Source organism: Megalobrama amblycephala, linkage group LG12 (genome assembly GCF_018812025.1).
Source record: "Megalobrama amblycephala isolate DHTTF-2021 linkage group LG12, ASM1881202v1, whole genome shotgun sequence".
NCBI classification, from domain to species: Eukaryota; Metazoa; Chordata; class Actinopteri; order Cypriniformes; family Xenocyprididae; genus Megalobrama; species Megalobrama amblycephala.
In genome coordinates this window covers 37,306,179-37,332,352 of record NC_063055.1, presented here as the reverse complement: position 1 = coordinate 37,332,352, position 26,174 = coordinate 37,306,179, and the positions used below count along the sequence as shown (strand labels likewise).

Genomic DNA, 26,174 nt, shown 5'->3' with positions numbered 1-26,174 from the left:
CAAACATCAAGTGTCCATTGCGAACCTGAAAAATATCACATGTAAGATACTAAAGATGGAGCTCAGTTCTGATGTGATACATGTGTATCCATCTTGTTGATCATAGGTTGACTTTTTATCATTATTGAAATTGTTAGCTATTCAGCAAAGAAAAATAAATTATTGTATTATGTATTTCGGCCATTAGAATTTATTGTCGCATTCTATGGAAGCACGTCTGCCTCGGTTTAAAAAAAAAAGGCAATTGTGACTCTTTTTGTAGTTGCGACTTGAGAATTTCTTGTAATTGTGAGTAACTTTAATTTTCTTGTAATAGCAACTTTATATCTCACAGTTGCGACTATTCAAATTTCAAGTGCAATTAAAGGAAATTAAGTAACAGATGTGAGAGAAATTATGCAAAAGTTGCGATTACAGGAAATTCGCAATTGTAAGAATGTCTCGCATTTACTTGTAATAGCAACTTTATATCTAAAAGTTGCAACTATTTCTCATAATTGTTACTTTATATATCACATGCAAATTACAAATGCAATTAAAGGAAATTAAGTGGCAGATATGAGAGAAATTATGTAAAAATTGCGATTACAGAAAACTCACAATTGTAAAAATGTCATAATTGTAACTCACATTTTTTTGTAATAGCAACTTTTTATCTCATATGTGACTAGTTCTCCAAGTTGTAACTTTATATATCACATATGCGATTAAAGGGAATTAAGTGGCAGATTATGCAAAAGTTGAAATTATAGGAAAATCGCAATGTAAGAATGTCTCGCAATTACTTGTAAAAGCAACTTTTTATATAAAAGTTGCAACTATTTCTCAAAATTGTTACTTTATATATCACATATGCAAATTACAAGTACAGTTATAAGAAATTAAGTTGCATTTGCGAGAAATTACATGAAAGTTGTGAATTTTCAATCACAGATTAAGATTTCAATCTTAAGAATTTCCTGTAATTGTGACTAACTCGCATTTTCTTGTAACAACAACTTTATATCTCTGTTGCGACTATTTCTCATAATCGTTACTTACATATCACGTATGCAAATTACAAGTGCAATTAAAGGAAATTAAGTGGCAAATGTGAGAAAAATTATGCAAAAGTTGCAATTACAGGAAACTCGTAAATGTCTCACATTTACTTGTAATAGCAACTAATCTACAAGTTGCAACTATTTCTCAAAATTGTTACTTTGTGTATCACATATGCAAATTATCAGTGTAATTATAGGAAATTAAGTAGCAAATATGAGGGAAATTATGTGAAAGCTGATTACAGGAAACTGTCGCAATTGTAAGAATTTCTTGTAATTGTGACTAACTTGCATATTCTTTTTAATAACTATCTCTCAGTTGCGACTATTTCCCATAATTGTTACTTTACATATCATGTATGCAAATTTCAAGTGCAATTAAAGGAAACAATTGTAAATGTCTCGCATTTGTAATAGCAACTAATCTAAAAGTTGCAACTATTTCTCAAAATTGTTACTTTATATATCATGCAAATTATCAGTGTAATTATAGGAAATTAAGTAGCAGATATGAGGGAAATTACGTGAAAGTTAATTACAGGAAACTGTCGCAATTGTAAGAATTTCTTGTAATTGTGACTAACTTGCATATTCTTTTAATAACTTTATATCTCATAGTTGAGACTTTCTCATAATTAATGGTGCTTGCCAAAGGCAAAGCTCCATTCTTATTATTGCTCATACTTATTATTCTTCTTCTTCTTCTTCTGGACACAATTTCTGCGCGCTACTCCTCCCGCAGTTTTTGTCCTAGACCCATGAATGAGGTGTCAAATCGACCGGCTCATTGAGGACAGGTGTGCTATGACTTTTATAAGCGATCGGACCAACGATGTTCACACAGCGGACGAAAAAGCGGTCAAAAAAGTCCCATTGACTTACATTGAAAAATTCAAATTCACGAACATTCCGTCTCTCTCAACTGTCACTTTCTCACACACACTCACACACGCAGGCCCTTAGAAGCCTTTCTCTCTCAGACACAGACACTCATTTTCTTCCACTTTTATTTCTGCGCGCTACTCCTCCCGCAGCGTTTGTCCTAGACCCATGAATGAGGTGTCAAATCGACCGGCTCATTGAGGAGAGGTGTGCTATGACTTTTATAAGCGATCGGACCAACGATGTTCGCACAGGGGACGAAAAAGCGGCCAAAAAAGTCCCATTGACTTTCAATGGCGGAATCTTCAGAAATTTGAATTTCAACTGTCACTTTCTCACACACACTCACACACGCAGGCCCTCAGAAACCTTTCTGTCACTCACTCACTATTGATCACAGTGTCATAGAGACAAGGGGGTGGGCTCATTTCACTCAGACAACCAATCAGTGTCTCAGGATCACTGTTAAGCTATCAAGCCACGCCCTAGCAACCATATTGAGCAGCATAGCAACAAGTTCCATAGACTTCCATTAAAAAAGATCAAAGGAATATCTTTGGATAAAAGTGTCATAGAAACATGAGGGTGGGCTCATTTGACTCGGGGTAACAAACGGCCAATCACAAATCACCTTGAACACTTCATAGCCACGCCCTAGCAACCATTTAGAGCACCCTAGCAACCCAAAGCATAGAGGGATATCTTCAAATTTGAATATCATAGTGGCATGGGGGTTGGTTTATATCATTCATACTGGCAAACATCCTTTGGTGTATCATCAGTGGCAGCTGCCAGGCCACTCCCTAGCAACCAAACAGAGTACCCTAGCAACCGTGTAGCGAGACCTATATCTCTGCATCAGAGCATCATACAGACATGGGGGTTGGTTTATATTGTCAAGCAGCGTTTGGAGTTTCATCATTGGTAGCTGCCAAGCCACTCCCTAGCAACCAAACAGAGTACCCTAGCAACCGTTTAGCAAGATCTATATCTCTGCATCAGAACATCGTAAAGACATGTGGGTTGGTTTATATTGTCAAGCAGCCTTTGGGGTATCATCATTGGTAGCTGCCAGGCCACTCCCTAGCAACCAACCAGATTACCCTAGCAACCGTTTTTCAAGATCCATATCTCTGCATCAGAACATCATAAAGACATGGCGGTTGGTTTATATTGTCAAGCAGCCTTTGGAGTATCATCATTGGCAACTGCCAAGACACTCCCTAGCAACCAAACAGAGTACCCTAGCAACCATTTAGCGATGCCTATATCTCTGCATCAGAACATCGTAGAGACATGGGGGTTGGCTTTTTTGACTCATGCTAGCAAACTGTACTTGCAACATGCTACACATGCTAGCAGTTAATAGCTACATGCTAATAGTGATTAGCTAAGTGCTAAAGTGGGCTGAGAACATGCTAAGAACTCTATAGAAACTCCATAGTAACTATCTGTGGCAACTACCAACCACCTGGTAACACCATAGCAACCACCCAGGTTACCATAGCAACCGCCCAGAACACCCTAGCAACCGCCTAGCAACACCTTAGCAACCACCCCAAGTACCTTAGCAACCGCCTAGCAACCGGTGCCGAATTTTGCCACTGCAAGCACCATTCACATTTTCTTAAGGAAATGTACATTCTAGTATTGTAATTACTATTCACCTGAACAAAATTTTGGCGCGTAACTCGTCCCGCACCGTTTGTCTTAGACCCACGAATGAGGTGTCAAATCGACCGGCTTATTGAGGAGAGGTGTGCTATGACTTTTCTAAGTGATCGGGTGTACGATGTTCGCACAGCGTACGAAAAATCGGCTGAAAAAAGTCCCATAGACTTAACATTGGGACAAAATCTAAGATATCATATCTTTGGATCAGAAGATCTTAGAGACTTGGGGCTGGGATCTTTTTACTTGGCCTATCAAGCAACCAATAAGTAGCTCATAGCCACGCCCTAGCAACCAATTACAGCACCCTAGCAACCGAGTCCGGTGTTTTGCCACTGCAAGCACCATTCACATTTTCTTCAGGAAATGTACATTCTAGTTGTTACTTTTTATTGCACATATGCAAATTACAAGTGCATTTATAAGAAGATTGTATAACCTGAAGATTGTACAAAACAAAAGAGTTAGATTAAACAAACATTGTCCGATGTTAGTATTCATCCTCCCACAAATACACTCACATGCTAAGCTTTGTCAGATTGAGCCCATAAGGTCAGTATGCTAATGTGTTATTCTGTTCACTCCTGAACGTTCAATAATTCAGGAGACAGGTTTGCTTGGTATTCTGCTGCACCACCTTTAGTGTGTGTGTGTGTGTGTGTGTGTCTGTGTGAATACAACAGGGCCCTCACTGTTTAGTGTGTGTCAGCATGTGATAAGCTAGGCCAGTTGATTAAGTTAGCATAGCGACGAGGCCTCAGATGGGAAAGCTTTGTGGCTTGAGGATTGGGATCCATATTGTACACAACCAACCACCGACTGCGTGGGAGTTTTTCAATACAACTCAGTGGAGAATTGTGGCTCTTGAAGTAAGAAACAGTTGTACATTTCCATGATCCTCTGTCTCTCTCACTCATGGAGTCCCATCCAGAAAAAAAGATGTCAGTGGCATGTAAAAATGTATATGCAATCTTTTACATTAAGTCAAGTCACCTTCATTTAAAATTCTGATCCAAATTCTGTTATAAAGCAGCTCTAAAAAGACAATAGTGTCATTATTCAGCTGAAGTCAGTTCAGTAACTGTGTAAAGTTCATTGATTATGAAACAAGTTCATTTCAGCTATAAGCAGCTCTACAGAAGACAAAAGTGTTGTTATTCAGCTCGAGTCAGTGTTGATTCAATTCAGTTCAGCCAACGTTCAAATAGGGTGGATTTAAAGGTCATTCTGGGGGTCTCGTCCCATGGCCTAGTGGTCCATGACTTTAAGCTTTGATGCTCATGCAGGCAAGACAGGTTCGAATCTGCCCTCTTTCCTTATCAAAAATGATTAATAATAACAATTCTAAAATCTACAGACAGTCTTGTCAGTGAATACTTTTTCATTTCTTTTGGTGAATTTCTCCTAAATATTGTTAAAAATAAATGCTCATTAATTTTTGTATTATTTACATTTACATTATATTTGTATTATTTTGTTTCTGTGTGTGAAGCTTCTGTAATACTAAAAAAACCTAAGTCCACTTATGCTTTTTGTATAAGTGTGTTCCTACTTAACCATATTTTGGGGATAAATAAAAAGCTAAAGACACCAAATATAAAGTGTGACTAGAAAGTTTTCTCTTAGGGTTAGGTTATAGTATTTATAACTAGCTGCATATAAAAACAATACAAGCCTATGCAATTTAGATGTGTGTGTGTGTGTGCTTGCCTCTAAATGCTGATGTCATGTTCTGCCCACTCTTACATCCGCTTCCTGCCTTGGTGACAAACAAGCCTCAGCTATCCCAGCATGCCATGCATTGTCCTTTTTTCCTTTTCTTTTTCTTTCCTCCTTTTTTGAAAGGACTCCACAAAGACTCAGAACCTCCCACTGGAAAGGAGAGAAACACACACACATACACACACACACAGAACTCAGGAGGTTGTTGGTAACTCTTGTACCCAGGGGCTGTTTGCCTAGTAATTTATCTCAGATGTGAAGGATTCAGAATCATGTTTGGCTGAGCAAAATCCTCCTACCCTCTTGAACACGGCCTCCACAGCCAACAGCAGGCCGGTCTCCTTTGCCCGTCCCAGCAGAGCCGTGCCCTCTTGGCCAGACCGTCATGGATTCAGTCTGCGCAAACCCTCTGCCAGCTCCAGACTGACACTAATGCCATTTAGCTTTCCTTTAGCTCGGGTATTTATACGTACTCTCTCACACTCGTGTCCTGTAGATAGTGAATACCAAAATGCCCTCAACTTGGCAGTCTGGGAATAGTTGACAGCTTGTTAGTGAATTTTAAAAGCTGTTGAGTCTTTCAGCGCCACAGATCGACCGTCCCCACTGTAGTCTGCCCCCTATTGACAGGATTTTGATCAGGACTTCAGAATGTAAGATATTATGCTTAGTTGACATGAAATTAAGACACATTCCCGGTGGTCTTATAGTTAATCAATCAACTCATTCCAAAGAAAAAAAGCTTGTTTTCATCCGAATAACTTTCTCTGCCTCTAAAACAATGTATTTTTTGTCTCTCCCCCAGCAGTGGTTCTCAACCATTTCGACTCCAAAGCCTCCACTTTAAATAAACAATAAACAAATAGTTTTTCCAGTTGTTCGTGATTTACTGCATAAGGATTTAAAAAAAATATATTTTCTAATTGCAATTTCTACCCAATAAAATTATGTAAATGTATATTGAAAATGCCCATGGAGCTTTAAGATTTTATTAATTTACATGTCTTTTTCCCATTTAGAAATCAAGCTTTTAAAATAAGGCCTCATATTCTAAGGATTTTATAGATTGTGGGAACCACTGTTGTCGAGTGGGAGAATTTAAATGAGAGAGAGATTGATTTTGTTGTTGTTTTAGCTTATATTTTAATCTTTGTTTTGACTTTTTGTTTTAAATAATAGCCAGTTTCACTGTTAAATGTAATATTTGAGCAGATCTCAAAATGAATATCCATACGTTTATCCAATAATGCCTAAATTCACTTCTAAATTGTCTAATATTTGAATTGTTTTATTTTTCACAATATTTTAAAAACTGGCCATTTTATCTGTGATAGTCTATAACATCAAAAATAATTAGTGACTTCAATATCCTTATTGTTAGTTTTTACTCTGCATTACACTGGGATATCAGTGTTGTAACATTAAAAAATTAAATTAATGTTGTAACATCCGATAATACGTAGTACTTTTGATATTCGACATTATCTTTGCCACCACGTAGTGATAGAAATAAAGGTTGTGAAGTGACTGCACATATAAATGAGTGAGGTAGTCTATAGTGTCTCTCCACACCTCTTAAAGCAGTTCTGCTCACACCCAAACTCCAAAATCAGTTCGCTGTGGTTTCAGCAATGTTTTCAGGATGATGAAATATTGATGCAGTCATTCCCCAGTCCTACAGATGTGCTGCCCGAACCACAACATCTCACTCGCTTTTACTAACAAACAGACAAATGTGAACTAGTTTGTGCAACTTCATTAGTTCAGAGATTTGGGTTTCGTTACCTTAAATGAGTGTTATAATTACATGCCGTGCATGTATATCGTGATCTACTGGTGTGTTATGTGTTGGAGTTGTCAGTGCATTGAGTGACTGTTATATGCGAGGTTGTCAGGTATATTTTGTGTACACGGGGCTTTGGTGTGGCATTGGGTGTGAGGCTGTCTGGCACAGCGCTCAGCTCTCCCAGCATTCCTTGGTGCATGGCCAGATTGCTTCATGCTTGTCATTAGGGCTGCACAATATATCAAAATAGAGCAAATGTATAATTTGTGATAATGGCTTGTGATAACTGAATGATTTTAATACTTAGTTATGTAAAGTCAAACTTTTAGGTTGATGCAGATAGAGGATAGACTGATCCCATGACTGTTACATATGTGTGATATGCATAATGTTAAAAAAACGTTATGCGCAATAAGCCGCGTTAGAGAACTCAATGTGGTACTTACACGCAACTCTCGGACAGTGTTCAATCACAAATTCAGTTCTCTTTTGTAGCTTATTGCCGAATACACACAAACTTATGTCAAAATGCCTGTCTTGGTGAGTATTCACATAAGCAGTCATTTATGTCTTAAGTGGATGTGTAACAGTATATTGGATCCGTGCATTCAGTCGTAAAGTGACAGCAGCCTAATAAACCTGCTGCTGTCTGTCATTAATGTTAATCAAACAACAAAAGACAGAGAAAATCACGCACTGCTCTTGACTGAATAACTTTTATAGCTTTAATAAGAATCAGTGTTTATTTAATTCGTACCATGAAGAATAAACAGTTTTATTTTTACATTTGATTTTTCCTTTTTTTTTTTTTTTTTTTTTTTTTGTACATTATCGTATTGCATCCTGCTTTATTTAACAAATTAAAGCGTATCACATTTTCTTCAATATCGTGCAGTCCTTGTCACACACACATACAGATAAATATCCTCATATATCCTCTCATAGATGAGCAACCACTGGCCTCTTTTTACCCAAGAACCATTGTGGTTTTACATCTGACACATTCTGCTAAATGCACAACAAATTCAATTAAAACAATGACAAGTATTACTCAATTAAGTGTCATTGCTTCAGGTTCTCAATTATTGAAGACAAGCAAACTGTCTGTAGTAAAATAAAGGGCAAAGAAACTAATTACAAGCTATAAAACAAATAGCCTAAAAACAAAAGAACAAAGATGCTAATTGAGTAAACAGTGCTTTATGGGTATCTAACATCATCAAGTGTTCGAGTCGTATGCAAATGTGAAATGTATTGCCACAGTCGGGTTCTTGGAAGTAAAAATCACATTCATTTTCTCCATAGGGGAATTGATTTTGAACAATGACTTATACTGTGAGCTCAGAGGATGTGAATCTATGGTACGTGATTTTGTTAAAGCCATCAGACCGTATGATTTTAACTTATTTTTAAAATAATTGTTGAACGGCGGAACTCCTGATTGAAAACTACATTACCCATGATTCTGCAGAGAAATCTCGACCAATCAGAGAATCATGATGCTTTCAACAGCTCTTTTTTTCTACGCTCTCAAACTACTTTAATAAATGTAATGCATATCAGCTTCTTTAATTCATTGTATTTCTTTCCTTGTTTTTTTTTCTTTTCATTCGATTGTCATTCGCAGTGCTTCATGGGATTGTAGTTCTTTCCCTCACTAAAGCGATTAAGTACCTTGTACCTTCTTTTTATCGATTTTCAAATACGTTTTTGTTGTGATTCACCTTGTGGCTGGTTGTTTAGGTTCATGGCTTGTAACTCTTAAACAAAGTATTTTTTTTTTAAATCCCTATATGAGAGGAATACTTCTGGAACAAATACCACAGGAAAAAAGCATGGATGCACTGTGTAGAACCACTGACTTGGTCTTAAATTATTAAATTATTTGCTGTAGTTAGTACTGATTGGATGCTGCTCAACTCACTAACCCTATATATGAGTAATAGTGATGCTTATGCTTGCAAACACCACTGAAAAAGGGTTGATTTTGGATTTCTAAATCATCTCGATCTGACCCTGTCTCGCTCTCTCTTTCAGTCTAATAAGGTCCCGGTGGTCCAGCATGCTCACATGCACCCCCTGACCCCCCTCATCACCTACAGCAATGAACACTTTTCTCCAGGAACTCCTCCAACCCACCTCTCGCCAGAGATACTGGACCCAAAGACAGGTATTACACAATCTACTTACATGTTTTAACTTGTGTTTTTGTCTTCCATCATGTGAATTACTGACTGTGTACCTCTGGTCCAGGTATTCCTCGGACCCCTCACCCCTCAGAGCTCTCGCCCTACTACCCACTGTCCCCTGGGGCCATGGGGCAGATCCCGCACCCATTGGGGTGGCTCGTCCCACAGTGAGTATCCCAAAGTCTTATTAGTTACTATCCACACACCCTGATTCAAGTCAAACCACCTTTACTTCTATATTGATTTATACACAGATCGTTTTAAAGCAGCTTCACACTGATAAACAGGATCAATGAATCAATGATCCAAACTTCATAAAATATTTGACACATTCTGCTGTAAAGCAGCTCTAAAAGATAATAGTGCCATTATTCAGCTGAAGTCTGTTCAATGTTGATTGTTCAGTTCAATAATTGTGTAAAGTTCATCAGTTATGAAACAAGTTCAATTCAGCTCTAAGCAGCTCTACAGAAGACAAAATTGTCATGATTCAGTTCAGTTCAAAAACTATAAAGCAGCTCTAAAAGACAATAGGGTTATTATTCAGCTCAAGTCAGTTCAGTTGATTTGGTTCAGTTCAATAACTGTAAAGTTCATCAAATATGAAACGAGTTCAATTCAGCTCTATTCAGCTTTACAGAGGACAATAGTGTCATTATTCAGTTCAATATTGGTTCAGTTCAATAACAATGTCGACATTGCAAAATTTGTAAATTAATCAGCTATAATCCATCTCTACAAAGACTCTACAAAGTGTCATTATTCAGCTCAAGTCAGTTTAGATTCGGTTTAGTTGATTCGGTTCAGTTCAATAACTGTAAAGTTCATCAAATATGAAACGAGTTCAATTCAACTCTATTCAGCTCTACAGAAGACAATAGTGTCATTCAGTTCAGTATTGATTCAGTTTAGTTCAATAACAATGTCGATGTTGCAAAATTTGAGAGTGTCATTACTCAGCTCAGGTCGGTTTAGTTGATTTGGTTTAGTTGATTTGGTTTAGTTGATTCGGTTCAGTAGATTCAGTCAAGTTCAATAACTAAATTTCATCAATTATGAAACAAGTTCAATTCATCTCTATGCAGCTTTATAGAGAACAATAGTGTCATTATTCAGCTCAAGTCAAGTTAGCTGATTCAGTTCAGCTGATTCAGTTCAGTTGATTCAGTATAATAACTGTAAATTTCATCAGTTATTGAAAGTTCAGTTCAGCTCTATGCAGCTCTACAGAGGACAATAGCGCCGTTATTCAGTTCAGTTCAATAAGAGTGTTGATGCTGCAAAATTTGTCAATTATTCAGCTATAAAGCAGCTCTAAAAGACAATAATGTCATTATTCAGCTCAAGTCAGTTCAGCGTTGATTTAGTTCAGTGCCTGTTAGGTTCATCAATTATGAAACGAGTTAATTGCAGCTATACAGAAGACAATAGTTTTGGTGTTCAGCACAATGCTGAGTGTCAATGTTGCAAAATTCTTCAATTATAAATCAAAATAAATTCAGCTATAAAGCAGCTCAGCGGAAGACAGTAATCATATTGTCTGATTCATACTGATTCACACTCTCTTTTGGTCTCTGTTCATCTCAGGCAGGGTCAACACATGTACCCCATCACCGCTGGTGGTTTCCGTCACCCTTACCCAACTCTTGCCATGAACGCATCCATGTCCAGGTGAGTGTGTGCTTCCAGATTCATTTTCCCATACCATATCATTCTTCACACTACACTTTTATTTCCGGTTCATTACATACACACACACACCCCTGTGGACAAGAGAGTGAGAGTGTATTTTACCTCTGTACGTCAGCTGCGTTATTTACACTGCTACTGCAAAACCAAGTCTGTTTGGAGTTCATTCACAGTCGCTCAAGATGAAATGGATCTGAATTGATGAAGAACTGCTCTTCCTATAGTGGAAGCACTGGATTAAATAAAAGTCATCTGTACTGAGCTTCTCTTGTTGTGTGCGTGTGTGTGAGTAATTTGTTGAATTATTCATACGGAGTTCATAGTGATCAATAGCCCGTCTTCCAGACCTTTACAACGGTTGTCAGTACAAGTGCAAGCCCAGCCGTGCTTGTCTCTCCATTGGCGTTTGTGGGCTACAGAAGGACTACACTTTCTGTAGCTATTTTGAGAAGTGCCCTATTCATAGTGTTTGATTAAATCCCTCCTTCGTTTGGTCCTTAATGGAAAAGGTTTTGCTTTACAGTAAAGATAGCCTTGTGATTTAATGGTACAGTCAAGAAGTTCTGGTAATATTTCACGAGAAATAAAGGTATATCGTTGAGCGATATGTGAAGCTCACACAGCAGCCACTTTGAAAACAAGTAGCTTTCTGTTTGTCAACTTGAACCTGTTGCGAAATCTGCATGGGGAAATCTTCACATGAAATTTCAGATTTCTAATAAAATTGATTTTGTCTACGAAAATTGGCCGAACAAATGTAAATGTGAATGCACCTTAAAGCAGATATCTGAAAGTCATACTTTCAGTCTAAATTCTCCTTTTGAGGTTTGAAGAGGAGGGCAGAGAAAACATTAGTCATTTTTTCCGGTTCTGGATGACGACAGTTCTTTATTGTGTTCACCTCAGTAGAAGCTCTCAGCGCTGGAATCAGAACCGTGTTCCATTCATCTGGTTATAGGAAGTGGTTTCCTTGGAATTTGGAAAGTGGCATATGTGTTTGGTAAGGGGGGAATGGACTTGAGTGTGGCACACTTTTTGTTACCACAGTAACCCGGCACTTTACCTGTAACAGGAGCGGATAAAGGAGCTTTTCAGCTGGTGCTTTATTTGGACCATATATAACATTTGAACAGGAATAAGAGTGTGTTGTGGCACAGCATTAAGACCCGAGTCTTTGTGTATGTTGTTCAGGGATGTTTAAAGGCCCTGATATACTTCAAGAGAATTTGTAGAACTAGTGTGATGCCATTGTGAACAAAATCAGGCGAAAACAAAGTTCGTTTGGAGTTTGCTTCTGGAATTGTCCGAAATAGCTTTCTGGAAAAGTTCACTCTGGCTGATAAACACCTTTGAACTACCATTGGCCTGTGGTGTTGATGTCATAGGTGGGTGTGGCTCTGAGGCCCCACCTTCTTTGACGTGGAAATCTCCGCTTTATAGTAAAAAATAAAGTTATAATTAGGGCTTAAAAAAAAAAAAAAAAAATCAGTCGCTTCACTCCAAGCAGAATCAGTATTTTAACATTTGTTCATGCGTTCCTTCTGTACCATTACCGTTCCAAAAACTTTGATTAGAAAAATACCAGTTATTTTATTTTTAGCCTATACTTTATACCAGAGCTTGAATTAAACTTTATACTAAGAGCTTGTGACTAAACCTTGTAACTCGAGTGGATCCTCAAACTGTCGGCAAACCTCATCCAGAAGCTCCGCCGCCTCATTTGGCTCTGCAGTGAGCATCACTCGTGTTTTTGGAGACTGTCTCTGCCCGTTTGCAGTGCAAGGGTAAATAATAAACTGGTTCTTTGAAGAAGTACTGCGTTTTCTTTATTCGAAACACAATGTGTGCAGAGGGTAATGTTTTATGTATTTGCGGAGCGGAGAAGCGTGTCTCAATCTGGTATTTGCTGTCTAGCCAATACACCCCGTGCGTAACACTGTGTCCTAACCAGCCGCGACGTCAAGACTGGAACAACAACACAAAGTATGGCATGATGATGATGATAATCTCAGGTACTGTTTATGTGCTTTATTTAATGTTAAAAGCATCTAAATATTTTAATAATTTATTGATTAATGTTTTCTGTGTTTTCGGCTGCAGAGATTGTCAACGATGCTGACTCGTCATCTCTGCAGTAGTGGAAGCACCTATATATGCATGTTTCATTCGGATTACATAATCTGAGTATATTTATTTTCCATTTGAATTGGTTAATTTAAAAATAACCATTTCAAGCTTTCTATAGATATATTTTTCATCTGTGAGGCAAGTTTACACTTTGTTACATGCTCAAGTTCACTGAGACTGAAACGGCAGATATCGCATCCTGATTGTTTTCATTGTTTTACAAAAGCACAACGTTTTGTTATTGTGAGTTTACAGAAATAAAAGTAGACTCTTTACAGTTTGCATTACTCTTATCTGTATGACCAAAATGATGGCATATTTTAAGTTAAATGCAAGTGATCGCACCGGCGCCTGTATGTCATGCAGTAAGCACACTCTGCACCAGTGATGGGAATAACGGCGTTACTAACAGTGTTACTTTTTTCAGTAATGAGTAATCAAATGAATTACTTTTCCCCCCCGTTACAATGCAGTTACCGTTACTGACAAAAAAGTGCCGCGTTACTATAATTGAGCTCACTGAAGTGGTTTTCATCCGAGTAGGCTCTCTCTCAGTCATAGGACCTGCAAAGTTTAATCTCTGGTGTGTGTTGGAGTGGTGAATGGTGTGTAACTAGAGATGATAGACCTGCAAAGCATTTTATTGTTAAGAAATAGTACAGGTTAGTCATACACAAATATAATTTTACACTGATAATAATGTACGATGCTCTGTGTGTGTCTGTGTCAGAACATGGGAGCGGAGCGCAAGCTCAAACCTTTGTGACATACTTGATCGAAAATATGTGTGAAAAGTTATTTATAGTCGACTAGTAGTTGTTCATTTAAGCCATTAGTTGACTAACCACATTTAAATGAATTTAATTTCTTAAATACTGGAAAGAATAAACCATAATAATGAACGTTTACGTAATATAGGCTATAGCACTCAAGCGCACCCATAAAGCTTGCCATAAAGAAATGGCAAAAGTAATGATTATGAATGTGACAAAAAACAGCAAGGAGACATTTTAATTGTTTATTAATAAACTAAAGTTTTCTGAATCAGTGTCGGCTGCAAAGATTGACATTGTTGACTCTCATCATCTCTGTGGAAACGCTTAGAGAGAGAATGCACATTTCATTTGGATTACATAATCAGAGAGTAACCTATTTCTTTTCGCTTTGAATTATTTTGTTTAAAAGTAGATATTTCAAGCTTTCTGAAGATATATTTCTCATGTCTGTGAGGCAAGCAGACGCTGAGTTTCGGTTCATTTAGCCTGTAAGACGCGCTCCAGTTCACGTGCAAGTGATCGCGCCGGCGCCTCCATGTCATGATAATGTTTTCTGCTATATTTGCTTCTTATTTATTAAATCCAGACAATTGGTTGATGAAACATTGATTAAAATTAAAATACAATTTTTACAAAATGAAATTCACTTTAAAGAAAGCCTTTCTACAAAACAAAACTTAATGAAGTGGTCAAAATCATGTGTGACCCACTCCATGTCTCCCGATATATTGCACATCTTACTCATGTTTTTCACTTTTCATAATAGATTAATTTAAAACATAACATGGGCCATTAGGTCATTTTAGATGACACATTTGATTTTTTTTTTTTTTTTTTTTTTTTATATAAGTAACGCAATAGTTACTTTCCCTGGCAATTAGTCACTTTTATAATGATGTAACTCACTTACTAACTCAGTTACTATTTGTGAGAAGTAACAAGTAACTATAATTACTTTTTTAAAGTGCCCAACACTGCTCTCCACACAAACGCTTGGACATGCGCCTTATAATAGCGCACATTTATCTAGGACTAGACTAACTTTAGAGCGAGCAGACTTGTAAAGTTGCTACTACTTACATGTTTCAAGTGATAAGCCATAATTGAGGTCGATGAATGATAGGCGAATGTTTGGATTTCCTGCCGTTAACGAACTCTCCCTCACAGACTGCGTGACTTTGCCACTTCCTGTGGAGTTTTTATTTTTCTGCGATTAACCGACTTGGTCGACCAAGCCTCATCTAGTCGACTAACGGTTAATCAACTATTAGGGGGCAGCCCAAGTCATTTCAAATAAGCATTTCTGTTCAGAATGTTTAAACTTTATTTAGTTTTTATGTTCCTGTTAATTTCATTTGTTTCTGCTTTTTGTTTTGAATCGGTTCAGAGCCTTGATTGTAATTCTAATTGAAAGCAACACTGACAAAAGTGTGTAGAGGGCTGAATTTCAGAGCTGTTGCAAACATATCCACATCTCTATGATTTCTTAACTGCTGTTTTCTCACCACTGTCATTTTTGTTGTGTTTATTTTGTTATTGAGAGGAAAGCGCAGCACATATTTACATACTAATTGTCTCAGCAGCATGGACAGTGTATGGATGTTCACTAACAGTATATCACTGGTCACAAAGTCCAAAATCTTTTAAGATAGGAGATGTGCTTTCCTTGGTCTCAGTAGGCAATAATGGTAATTTACCTCTCTATCTCTTTACAGTTTGGTGTCCAGTCGCTTTTCTCCTCATATTGTTCCTCATCATCCTCACGGTCTTCATCAGACAGGCATCCCTCACCCAGCCATTGTCTCTCCGGCTATCAAACAAGAACCCAACGGAGAACTCAGCCCAGCGGCTCACACGTAAGCACAAGCATACAACGCATTTCTTGCTTTTTCCAAATGGACAGGCATCCTATTAATGCTCCATTCAACTAAATAGCATTAGCTCCACACTCTCGCCTCCAAATATCATTTGGGAGAAAATAAGTTTATCGCTGTTTTGTCTACCAACTCTCCACACTCCTCCACATCCGTCGTTCTCAATGTCACTCCCTCGCATCCAGTACAATGACTGATGCACCTGTGGCGTGTGTTTACAGGAAGTCTCCAGGCCCGACTAAGAAGGAGGACGAGAAGAAACCTCACATAAAGAAGCCTCTAAACGCCTTCATGCTCTATATGAAGGAGATGAGGGCCAAAGTGGTGGCCGAGTGCACGCTAAAAGAAAGTGCCGCCATCAACCAGATCCTCGGCCGCAGGGTGAGTGAACAGTGTGTTTGTGATGCCGCTACGCCATTGCATTAATATCCATTTTCAGTGAACCAATCGCAACAAATGCTGATATTGAATGTGGTCCAAAATGTTTCATGAATCAAAATTGTGATGTAGTCAATATGCAGAAAAATATTAAGCATCACAACTGTTTTCAGCATTGATATTCATTTTTTTTTTTTTTTAAATCAGCATATTAGAATGATGTCTGAAGGATAATGTGACACTGAAGACTGAAAATGCAGCTTTGATCACTGGAATAAATCAAGCTGTTTCTAAAATTACGGGTTTAAAGAAAGAAATCATATTGATTTGAAGTTTTCCTGCAGTAATGAGTACAATTATATGCATTACCCACAATCCTGTGCTGAAATTCAGGCCCTGATAAAAAATCGATACTTCCCGTCCGTGTCCTGATACAATATTACCATGCAAAATATCTCAATACTGTGCTGTATAGATTTTTCCCCCGACCTCTACATGAGACTTCTGTTAAAAACATCTCCCGGACCTCATACAGTAGTGTTTAAGTGACTATTTTTACACACGTGTTGCATATACACACAAGACAGGGGTGTGTGGTCACACTAGTGTGTGTGTGTGTCGTGTAAGCAGTGCCTGTATGTACAGTATATATGTGTGTGTGTGTGTGTTTGCCCTTTGGCTGACTGTAGTGTTTGTGTTTGCAGTGGCACTCACTATCACGAGAGGAACAGGCCAAATACTACGAGCTGGCCAGGAAAGAGAGGCAGCTGCACTCTCAACTCTACCCTGGCTGGTCAGCCCGAGATAACTACGTGAGTCAGACGCTTCAGGATCCACAGCACACACACAGTTTGACACTTTCTGTGAATATGGTTCACTTTGGTGTCCCATGACTTCTTTTAATAAAACACAAATCCCATGTTTGTTTTTGTTAAATATATATATATATATATATATATATATATATATATATATATATATATATATATATATATATATAAATATATGGCCACCATAGGTCATCCTATGAATCATGAATCATAATTTTGAAAATTTAATTTATTTTTAAAAATTACAAAAATTGTAAATAACAATCCTTAGTTTTTGTTCTCCCAAAAAAATAACTTTTGAACTTTTTATATTCATTCATTGCATTTTTTACACATAATTTGTGTTTTTGGTAACATTTTACAAGAAGTTGACATTTGTTAATGCATTTATTAACATTAATTAGCAATACATTTGTTAAAGTTTTTATGGCAAGTTTAAGGTGATGTATTTACACGTTACTACATGTACTTCCCATTGTAATAACAGTTAATTACGCATAATTGCAACTAATCCTAAACCTATCCCTAATCGTAACTCTATAGAAAGTACATGTAGTTAATTAATAAAGATGTACAAATAAATTCACACCTTTTTTCACACCTTTCATCATTTGTGTGAATTTCAGGCCCTATTTTGTACCCAATTCACAGAAAGTGGACTATTATTATTATTATTATTATTATAAAACTGCACTGCTTTTTAAACCTGCATTTATCCTCACTGTATTTTTTTGACTTCCTTCTGTATTTCTGACTCTGTATCTCTGTTTCCATCTCTCTCGCCCTCTGTTTCTCTCTCTCTCTATGTATATATCAACTCCAGGGCAAGCGGAAGAAGAGGAAGAGAGATAATAAGACAGACTCAACAGCAGAGGGTGAGGACGGACACACACACACACACACTCACACACTTTTCTCTCTCGCCTTGTGCGTTTCTAACCCCGCTCTCTCCTCCTTGCTGACATGCAGCTTATGAGGTGCAGTGCTAGCGCAGGCAGGTACAGTACGTCTGCAGGCTCAGGGGCCGTTCACACAGGACGTCCTCTCTGTTGAGCAGTCATTGCACTACAAATGGACTTCTTTCTGTGCTTCCATCATCTTGCACCATTAGCAGTGTCAGCACAGTGAATCAGTGTCAGCTCCGAAACGCTCAGATGGACGTGTGGGTGAGATAGAAGCGCACTGAGTGTTTATTAGGAGGCTCTATGATGCTCTGTTGCGCTCAAGGCCATGTCCTGTGTGAACGGCTCCTCAGACGGCCGGTGTCAGCGTTGTGATCTCATCCACAGTTTGAGTACCGTGACGTCAACAAATCGACACATGACGCCATTTCCATTTTGTGTTCAGTATTGTATGGGTGAATCTCATGAAAACTGTCAAGAAGAACATGTCAAATTCATATTTCAGTCTAAAATCAGAAGAAATAAATTATATTTTGCAGAAAGACAATGAAGCAACATGACAATTAAGTACATTTCCCACTGAATTCTCATTAATACTATGCAAGAAACATTTTTTTTAATGTTTATATAATATTATTTAGTTTAAATATTTAATTAAATTTGTTGACTCTCTCTCTCTATTTTGAAGTATCGCATCAGAAATGAGTGATGGAAATGGCAAATTTCGGGGAGGAACACCATTAATTTGCAAAAAAAAAAAAAAAAAGTACACTCGCTTGAGGTGGTTTTTGACTTGTGTGAAAAAGAGTTAATGCGAATAATGGAAGATGAAAACACATTTGCCAAATAAATTAAACCCACATGACTAATCGGCTGTTTCCACTGATGGTGTTTTATTGACTGTACGATTATTTAACAATACCACCGTCATCCGCTCAACCAACTTGATGGAAACACATTTGGATGGAAACCCAGCTAGTGTGAATGTAGCCAGAGTTTACTAAACGCGGCAAAATGCGAATCATCTTTGCGTGAACTTTGCTTTTCTGGTCTTTAGCATTCACACACATACGAATGAAGTGAATAGTATCATGTGACCACATGTTAAAATTTCCAGACGCACTGCAGTAATGAGAATTTGGTGGGAAAATCGGACTAATTTGTCCCGAAAATGTCTCTAAATATAATATTTGTGATGAAATTGCAGTTGAGGTTTCTGTGAGTGTATCATGACTTCACTGTTTCTATCTTCTCCCTGTAAGTGGGGTGAAAAACTGTATTATAAATTCCCGCCACTGATCTTGTGCGATTTCCGCCCTCTTTCAGATTTCTCGCAACGGAACAAGAAGCCGTGCATGCAGTACCTCCCTCAGGAGAAAATGATTGACAGCCCAGGCTCCTCCCACGGCAGCATGCTGGACTCCCCAGCCACGCCCTCTGCGGCCCTGGCCTCGCCCGCCGCTCCGGCCCCCACTCACTCCGAGCAGGCCCAGCCGCTGTCGCTCACCACCAAACCCGATCGCCACCATCAGTCTCACTTCCCTCTTCTGTCCAAACCCCCCTCCTCATGCTCTTCATCATCATCATCCTCCTCCCAGCCCAGCATCTCTCTCCCAACCAGCTCCTCAGGCAGTCAGTCAACTCCGCCTCTTCTCTCTCGGCCACTCCCCTTCTCCTCCTTGCATCCCTCCCTGCTCTCTCCGCCCTCCCCGTTCCATCAGGCCGCTCTTCACTCCCATCATGCTTTGTTCCAGTCTCAGCCACTCTCGTTGGTAACCAAATCAGCTGACTGACTCTTCTAAAGCAATTCTTTCTTAATGTCTTTTAAATAATGCTGTATATTGCTTTTTACCTTTTTGGAGAAATAGATGTCAGGTTAACTTTTTTGATAAGTGAAAAGGAAATAAATATTATTGGTCAATATTTGATCATCTGCTTTTCTGTGTCTGTATAAAACAATGTATTTTTTGTAATGTCTACTTTGGAACTGGTTTCTTATTTGATGCATTTATTCAGTAATCTTGTATAAAGAATACATGTATTAAAAACTACTTTTAAAAGACGAGAAGGAACAAAAAAATTTAAGCTTGCCTGTAATTAATGGTAGATTTTTGGAGTTTAATTCATAGTTCTGGCAATTTATTAGACCTCTTTACAATGACCCCCTCTATCCCAGTTTTGAAGTGTGTGAACTTGATAAATAAAACTTGTAAATTGTTTCTAAAAATGGATGTTGTTGTCTTGTTTTTTGTTTTGTTTTTCTATCAATATTAAATTTAAAAATTTAAATGTAGCCTAAATTTAGCTGTCAGCTAGTTAGTTCCCATAAATGAAAAACACACTAGCATTTAAAAACAAGATTTGTAAAATGTTTTGGGGGAAAAAGTCTTTTCTCACCAAGGCTGCATTTATTTGATTAAAAAAAATACAGTAAAAACAATAATATTGTAAAATATTATTACAATTTAAAGGAACCGTTTTCTATTTGAACATATTTTAAAATTCCTGTGATCAAAGCTGAATTTTCAGCATCATTACTCCAGTCTTCAGTGTCACATGATCCTTCAGAAATCATTCTGATATGATGATTTGATGCTCATGAAACATTTATGATTATCAATGTTGAAAAGAGGATTTTTTTTTTTTTTAAAAGGAACAGCATTTATCTGAAATATTTTTGTAACATTATGAATGTCTACTGTCACTTTTGATCAATTTAATGTATCCTTGCTGAATAAAAGTAAGATTTTTTTAAAGAAATGAATAAACGGTAATGCATTTGTACTAAATGGCAGTAACTTTGAAGGACCTATGCAGTCGGCATTACATTTTGTTTAAAATTTTGTTTTATTTTCCTGTCTTCTTATTATATAAAACAAAATAAAAAAAATTTGTAATGGGGAAAAATCATGCAGTAACAGGGTTGCACTCAAAATGTGCTGAATATAAAGTAATTCAAATATAAATGTAATTTTTATTCACTATTTTACTACACTATTATCTTATTATTTTACTACTATTTTACTATTATTTTTCACTATTATTTTACTACTTATTCACTATTATCAATTGAATATGTTAAAATGATTACATTGTATAATTTAAATTGTTGAATGTATAAGGGTCAAAGATGAAAAAGGGTTTTCGAGTATCAAAACAATAAGTGTAATACAGTGTAAATTGTTGTTTTTCAGTATATCAGAATGGATCCTGTTTAATTTGCTTGTTTTTTTCTGAGCAAAAATTAAATATACATTTTTACCATGATTTACAGAAGACGCCCAATAAAGTGTCATTCAGTGTAACAATCTTGTCAGGGATATTTACAACAAGTATCTATTTATGCCATATTAAAGACTAATTACTTGTAATTTTACATTTTTAAACTTTGCCACTATCCAAGGTTTTGCCCATTTGTCAGCAAGAATTTTTTTTATTAATTTAAAATGCAATAAAATTTAGTATGCTCACTTATTCTTTTACATATTTTAATACATACAGGTCAGAATAATTATGTTGTTTCAACTTTTACATAAATATCAGTTACACTGAATGATAAAGGAACATTAGTTCACCCACATTTTGACATTTTATTCTCCCAAAACTTATTTGAAACATTAAAAGTAGACATTTTAGTTGCATTTAATGCACTTTCTATGTATATAAAATCACTTTTTTTTTTAATTTCTGTTGATGCGTACATCTAAATGTCTTTGACCCACTGACAAAACAAGGGCAAGACCTTCCAAATACATCATAAAAAAAACAAAATACTTTTCATTTTATTGGATAAATAATTATCTAATATTTCAGAACTAAAAATATTAGATTAGTTCATCTGATGATTTTTTAAAGTCAAGGAACACAAAATGTACCATATTTGTGGGAAGAACCTTATTATGTTACCTCAAAATGTTGGGATTTTGTAATCCTCTAAAAACAACATCTAGAGCCCAGAGTGAAGGCTTAATAAGCTGCTGGAGAAACCCTGCTGATATAAGAGGAATTCGAGTTAAATCTTTAATAGGTGGAATTTAGGCAAACCGCACTGGAAAATAAACAGATGAGCCAGAGCAACAAAAATTTCTGCCAAAAATAAACACGGTTTAAAAAAAATAATAGACATCTGTTCCTTCCTGGAATGCAAAGTCCCAAAACAACGACAAAAAAGCAGGTCAACCCCTGCCTTCTCGTTTTCTCGCACTTTCTCGCATTGCGTCTTTATTTGTGGTTTGGCTGGAGCTGCTGCTGGCGCTGTAATTAAGTGCGCGGTAATAGGATGGAGCTCCAGGGAGCTCATTAGTCTTTTCAATTAGTGAAAAATACACAAGGTAGAGTCCTCTGCTTTTTAGGGACTTTAGAAGCGGCCAGAGATGCCAAGAACGCTCCCCTTCACTTCCCCCTCAGCTGGGGGACGGGCGGAGGTGACACCCTTGACAGACCTCATATATTCCTGAGGGGAGCCGCGGCGGCAGCGCCACGTGAGCGCCATGACGGGTGTCGAACCCCTCGAAAACACTGCAGTGAGACCCTAGGTGTGTTCCGATTGACAGGGTCCCTACGCAGTGTTCACTGCTCCCCCACGCTCGGGATATCCGTTGAAGTGCACTTCACTGGCAATAATCGCTCATTTGGAGCGGCCTGCAACGAGCAGATTATGATTGTTACATGTCTGTTTGATTTTCATTGGTTCCCTTGTTCCTTTGTTCAGTTTCCCGCCACTCCTTAGTTGTCATGGACACATTAATTATGATTCATTCATTACCAGCTGTTTGTTCAATTATTCTTGATTGTGTTTCCTATTTAAGTTGTACTTTGGTTTTCAGTTGATGTCCGATCTCTGTTATGCAATGTTGAGTTTTTGAGTTTACTATTAAACCGTTTATTGGATTGCACCTTCTGCCTTCTTCCTGAATACACACTGTAACAGATATAACATAATTATCATAATTTAATTTTCCCTTTAAATTTAAATTACATATAATATACATATACAAAATAAATTATGTAGGCTTATCTAAAAAATATATATAAAACGGTTAGTTCCTGTCCATGATTCTGATTGGTCAATAGCTGTTTTAATAATAATAATAATAATGTTTTATTTATATAGCGCCTTTTCAGAGCTCAAGGACGCTTTTATTCATGATAAAACACAGCTATGACCGCTTCACCCAACAGTTCTGTGTATCACTATATAACACTCTTAGCAACGTAAACTGTATGTTCTCAGTTGATATTGTTCATTGAAGCTCACTGTATTATGTAAAGGAGAATTGTGAGAAAGAGATCGAGTGAGCGAGTTTATTACCTGCATTCAGATTTAGCATTTTCCTTCAGGTCAGTCCTATGTTCATAGTAAAAAAATCAGTTTAAATGTCCGCTGCGATATCTTGTCCTTTTAACAGTTAAGGGGTTTTCCCGTGACTGACAGCTCTAGTCAAAGCATTTGTCAGTTGCGTCTTGTTCCGTGTTCACAACAATTTAGTCTTTTCAATATAAAAGTCTTCGCTACTGACTGACACTCATAAAGACAGTCTTTGCCGCCATCTAATGGCGTAATAATGTAACTTCTGTTTCTGTTCATGGTCAGGGACTATTTTTTCTGGTGGTAGGAAAGCTTTTAGTAAAAGTTTACTTCATGAAAGTTGCATTGATACCTATTTTTTGACTTTAATATTTGTATTGTGTGGTACCCGTTTTATAAAAGCATTAAGGTACGAGAGGCTAGTGCTGTATCGTGAATAAGTTACAGCTTTGCGACGTGCCTAACAACGTCCATTATCCGTGACTTATTCACGATACAGCACTAGCCTCAAGTACCTTATTGCTTACTCAAAACTTAGATGTTTATTATATAGCTTACTTGTATATTTAATTGACTGTTAACAGATTTTAAGCTGTCATGCAATATGAAAATACATTTTGACTTGATTAAAGGGTTAGTTCACCCAAAAATGACATTTCTGTCATTATTTACTCACCCTCATGTCATTCTACACCCGTAAGTCCTTCGTTCATCTTCAAACCACAAATTAAGATATTTTTGAGTAAATTTGAGAGCTTTCTGTCCCTCCATTGACAATCTACGCAACTACCATTTGCAAGCCCCAGAAAGGTAGTAAAGACATCATTAAAGTAATCCATATGACTCCAGTGGTTTAAACACAATTTCATGAAGCCACGCAAGTGCTTTGTTTGCACACACACAAAAAAACCTAATTAATTTATGAAATATTGATCTCTAACGTGCTCATGAGAGCACCGCGATGCATACATGTGTTGACACAAGAGCAGCCATTGTTACGTGAATGTGTGTTGGAGATTCATATTTTGTGGATTACTTTAATGATGTCTCTACTACCTTTCTGGGGCTTGAAAGTGGTAGTTGCATAGACTGTCAATGGAGGGACAGAAAGCTCTCAGATTTCATCAAAAATGTCTTAATTTGTGTTCTGAAGATGAGCGAAGGTCTTACGGGTGTGGAACGACATGAGGGTGAGTAATAAATGACAGAAATTTCATTTTTTGGTGAACTAACCCTTCAACAAAGTGTAAATGTGTTTGTAATCCATGGTCTTAATAACTAAACTGCAGCGGTCTCATCTCGTTCACTGTTTTTTCCACATGCAGCTGCACAATAAATCCTCCTGAGGTAAATAAAGTAAAATAAAAGAATCACCGAGCCTCAGCTGTTTCTCCCCACTTTTACTTTGCCATACCTATTCATACAATAGAATGTCCAAATGTGACATTCATCGTCATAACCATTCATAAATATTCTAGTTTGTATAATAAAATTTATGAATAATATAAGTTGTACGAAAACGATAAGCGGCTCTGCTCCATTGTTTGTTCTGACCAGTGACGCGGTTCACAGTGACAGTTGGGTGATTTTTCCTCTCCTCTTCCTGTGGCCCTGTCCCAAATGGAACCCTAAACCCCTCACAATCTTCTCATGAGTCCACACATTCGTGATGAAATGCCGCTTTGACTAAGCTCGCAAGCACCCTTCTGAAACCTAAAATGACAAATGGGACACCCTATGGTCTTGTGGACTTAATGGACATGTGCACTTGGCAGCCATTGTAAGTCCACAAGACCGTAAGTGCACATGAACTGTTCCATTTGGGACAGGGCCTTTGATGCGTTGATGTTTCCTTATTCCCTATGCCGTTCGCAGTGTCCTTCAGACTTCACTCCCTTTGGATTGGAATAGGAATGTGATGGTATCAAATTTTCATGTTGTGATAATTGCTGAAGCTTTTATCACGGTATTGAAATAGTTTGCAAAAAAAGTGTTGTCATAGTTTAACAGGTTTAAGTATTTTTTTCTTATAACAATAATTCTGAACATTTAAATACAATAACACAATACACAAATTATTAAGTAAAATGTTTCAAAAAATTATGAAGAACAGGTAACACTTTATAATAAGGTCTCATTATTTAACGTTAGTTAATGCATTAACTAAGATTAAGAATGAACAATAGCTATATTTGTTACAGTAGGTATTATTTTTTGTTAATGTTAGTTAAAAAATACAACTGATCATTGTTAGCTTTAGCTCAGGTTCATTAAATAATAGTTACAACTTTTGATTTTAGTAATGTTATTAAACTTTAAATAAGAAATTAAGAAATGTTGTAAATACAAAAAACTGAATGGCTATTTGAAGCATTTTAAAAACTGTTCAGTAGAGCAGCTGCTTTGTTTCCGGGGTAACCGCTGCATTTCTGCTGTTCCATCAGCGCCCTCTGCTGTCAGAGAGTGACAGCAGAGTGACTGTCCTTTGACGCAGCATACAGTGGTGTTGTGCATTTTATACGGTTGATGGGGAAAGTATTATGAAAATGTATTATAAAAATTTGTATAATTCGTAATAAATGATTATTCACGGTATTTTGAAGTGCCCAAGATATAACAATATTGTGCATATTCATTATTGTGATATATTGTATTGCCGAATGTCAGCACATGTCTAGATTGGAATCTTACTTAAGATGGCGGAATACCGTTAAGTCCACTGTGCAGTCCACTTACGGGCGAATGGAACGCATCTAATTGCATTTAAACCTTCAAGTCTAAAGAATCCTGCTCATAAAATGTGCATTTCAGCAAACGCAACGCCTCAGAATGGAAGCTTGTTTCTGCCATGGAATAAAGAAATAGAAAAGGTAATTGACTCAATTCACAATTCTGAATCTCACAATTCAGACTTTTTTTTCCTCGCAATTGCACATTTATATCTCACAATTCCATGTTAGACACTTGTAATTCTGAGTATACATCTTGAAGCTTGCA

General features: G+C 37.2%; 1 protein-coding gene across 1 annotated transcript in view; it reads left to right on the top strand.

The window, feature by feature from the left end:
• Window positions 1–20,096, top strand: part of tcf7l1b (transcription factor 7 like 1b) — a 72,596-nt gene extending 52,500 nt beyond the window's left edge. The window contains exons 5-12 of the mRNA XM_048210977.1: window positions 9,142–9,274; window positions 9,358–9,460; window positions 10,881–10,964; window positions 15,601–15,741; window positions 15,981–16,140; window positions 16,842–16,949; window positions 17,791–17,842; window positions 19,196–20,096. Of these exons, the coding sequence (XP_048066934.1) occupies window positions 9,142–9,274; window positions 9,358–9,460; window positions 10,881–10,964; window positions 15,601–15,741; window positions 15,981–16,140; window positions 16,842–16,949; window positions 17,791–17,842; window positions 19,196–19,662 (1,248 nt within the window). The 3' untranslated portion in view covers window positions 19,663–20,096. The remainder of the gene's footprint in view (window positions 1–9,141; window positions 9,275–9,357; window positions 9,461–10,880; window positions 10,965–15,600; window positions 15,742–15,980; window positions 16,141–16,841; window positions 16,950–17,790; window positions 17,843–19,195) is intronic.
• The last annotated feature ends 6,078 nt before the right edge of the window (window positions 20,097–26,174 follow it).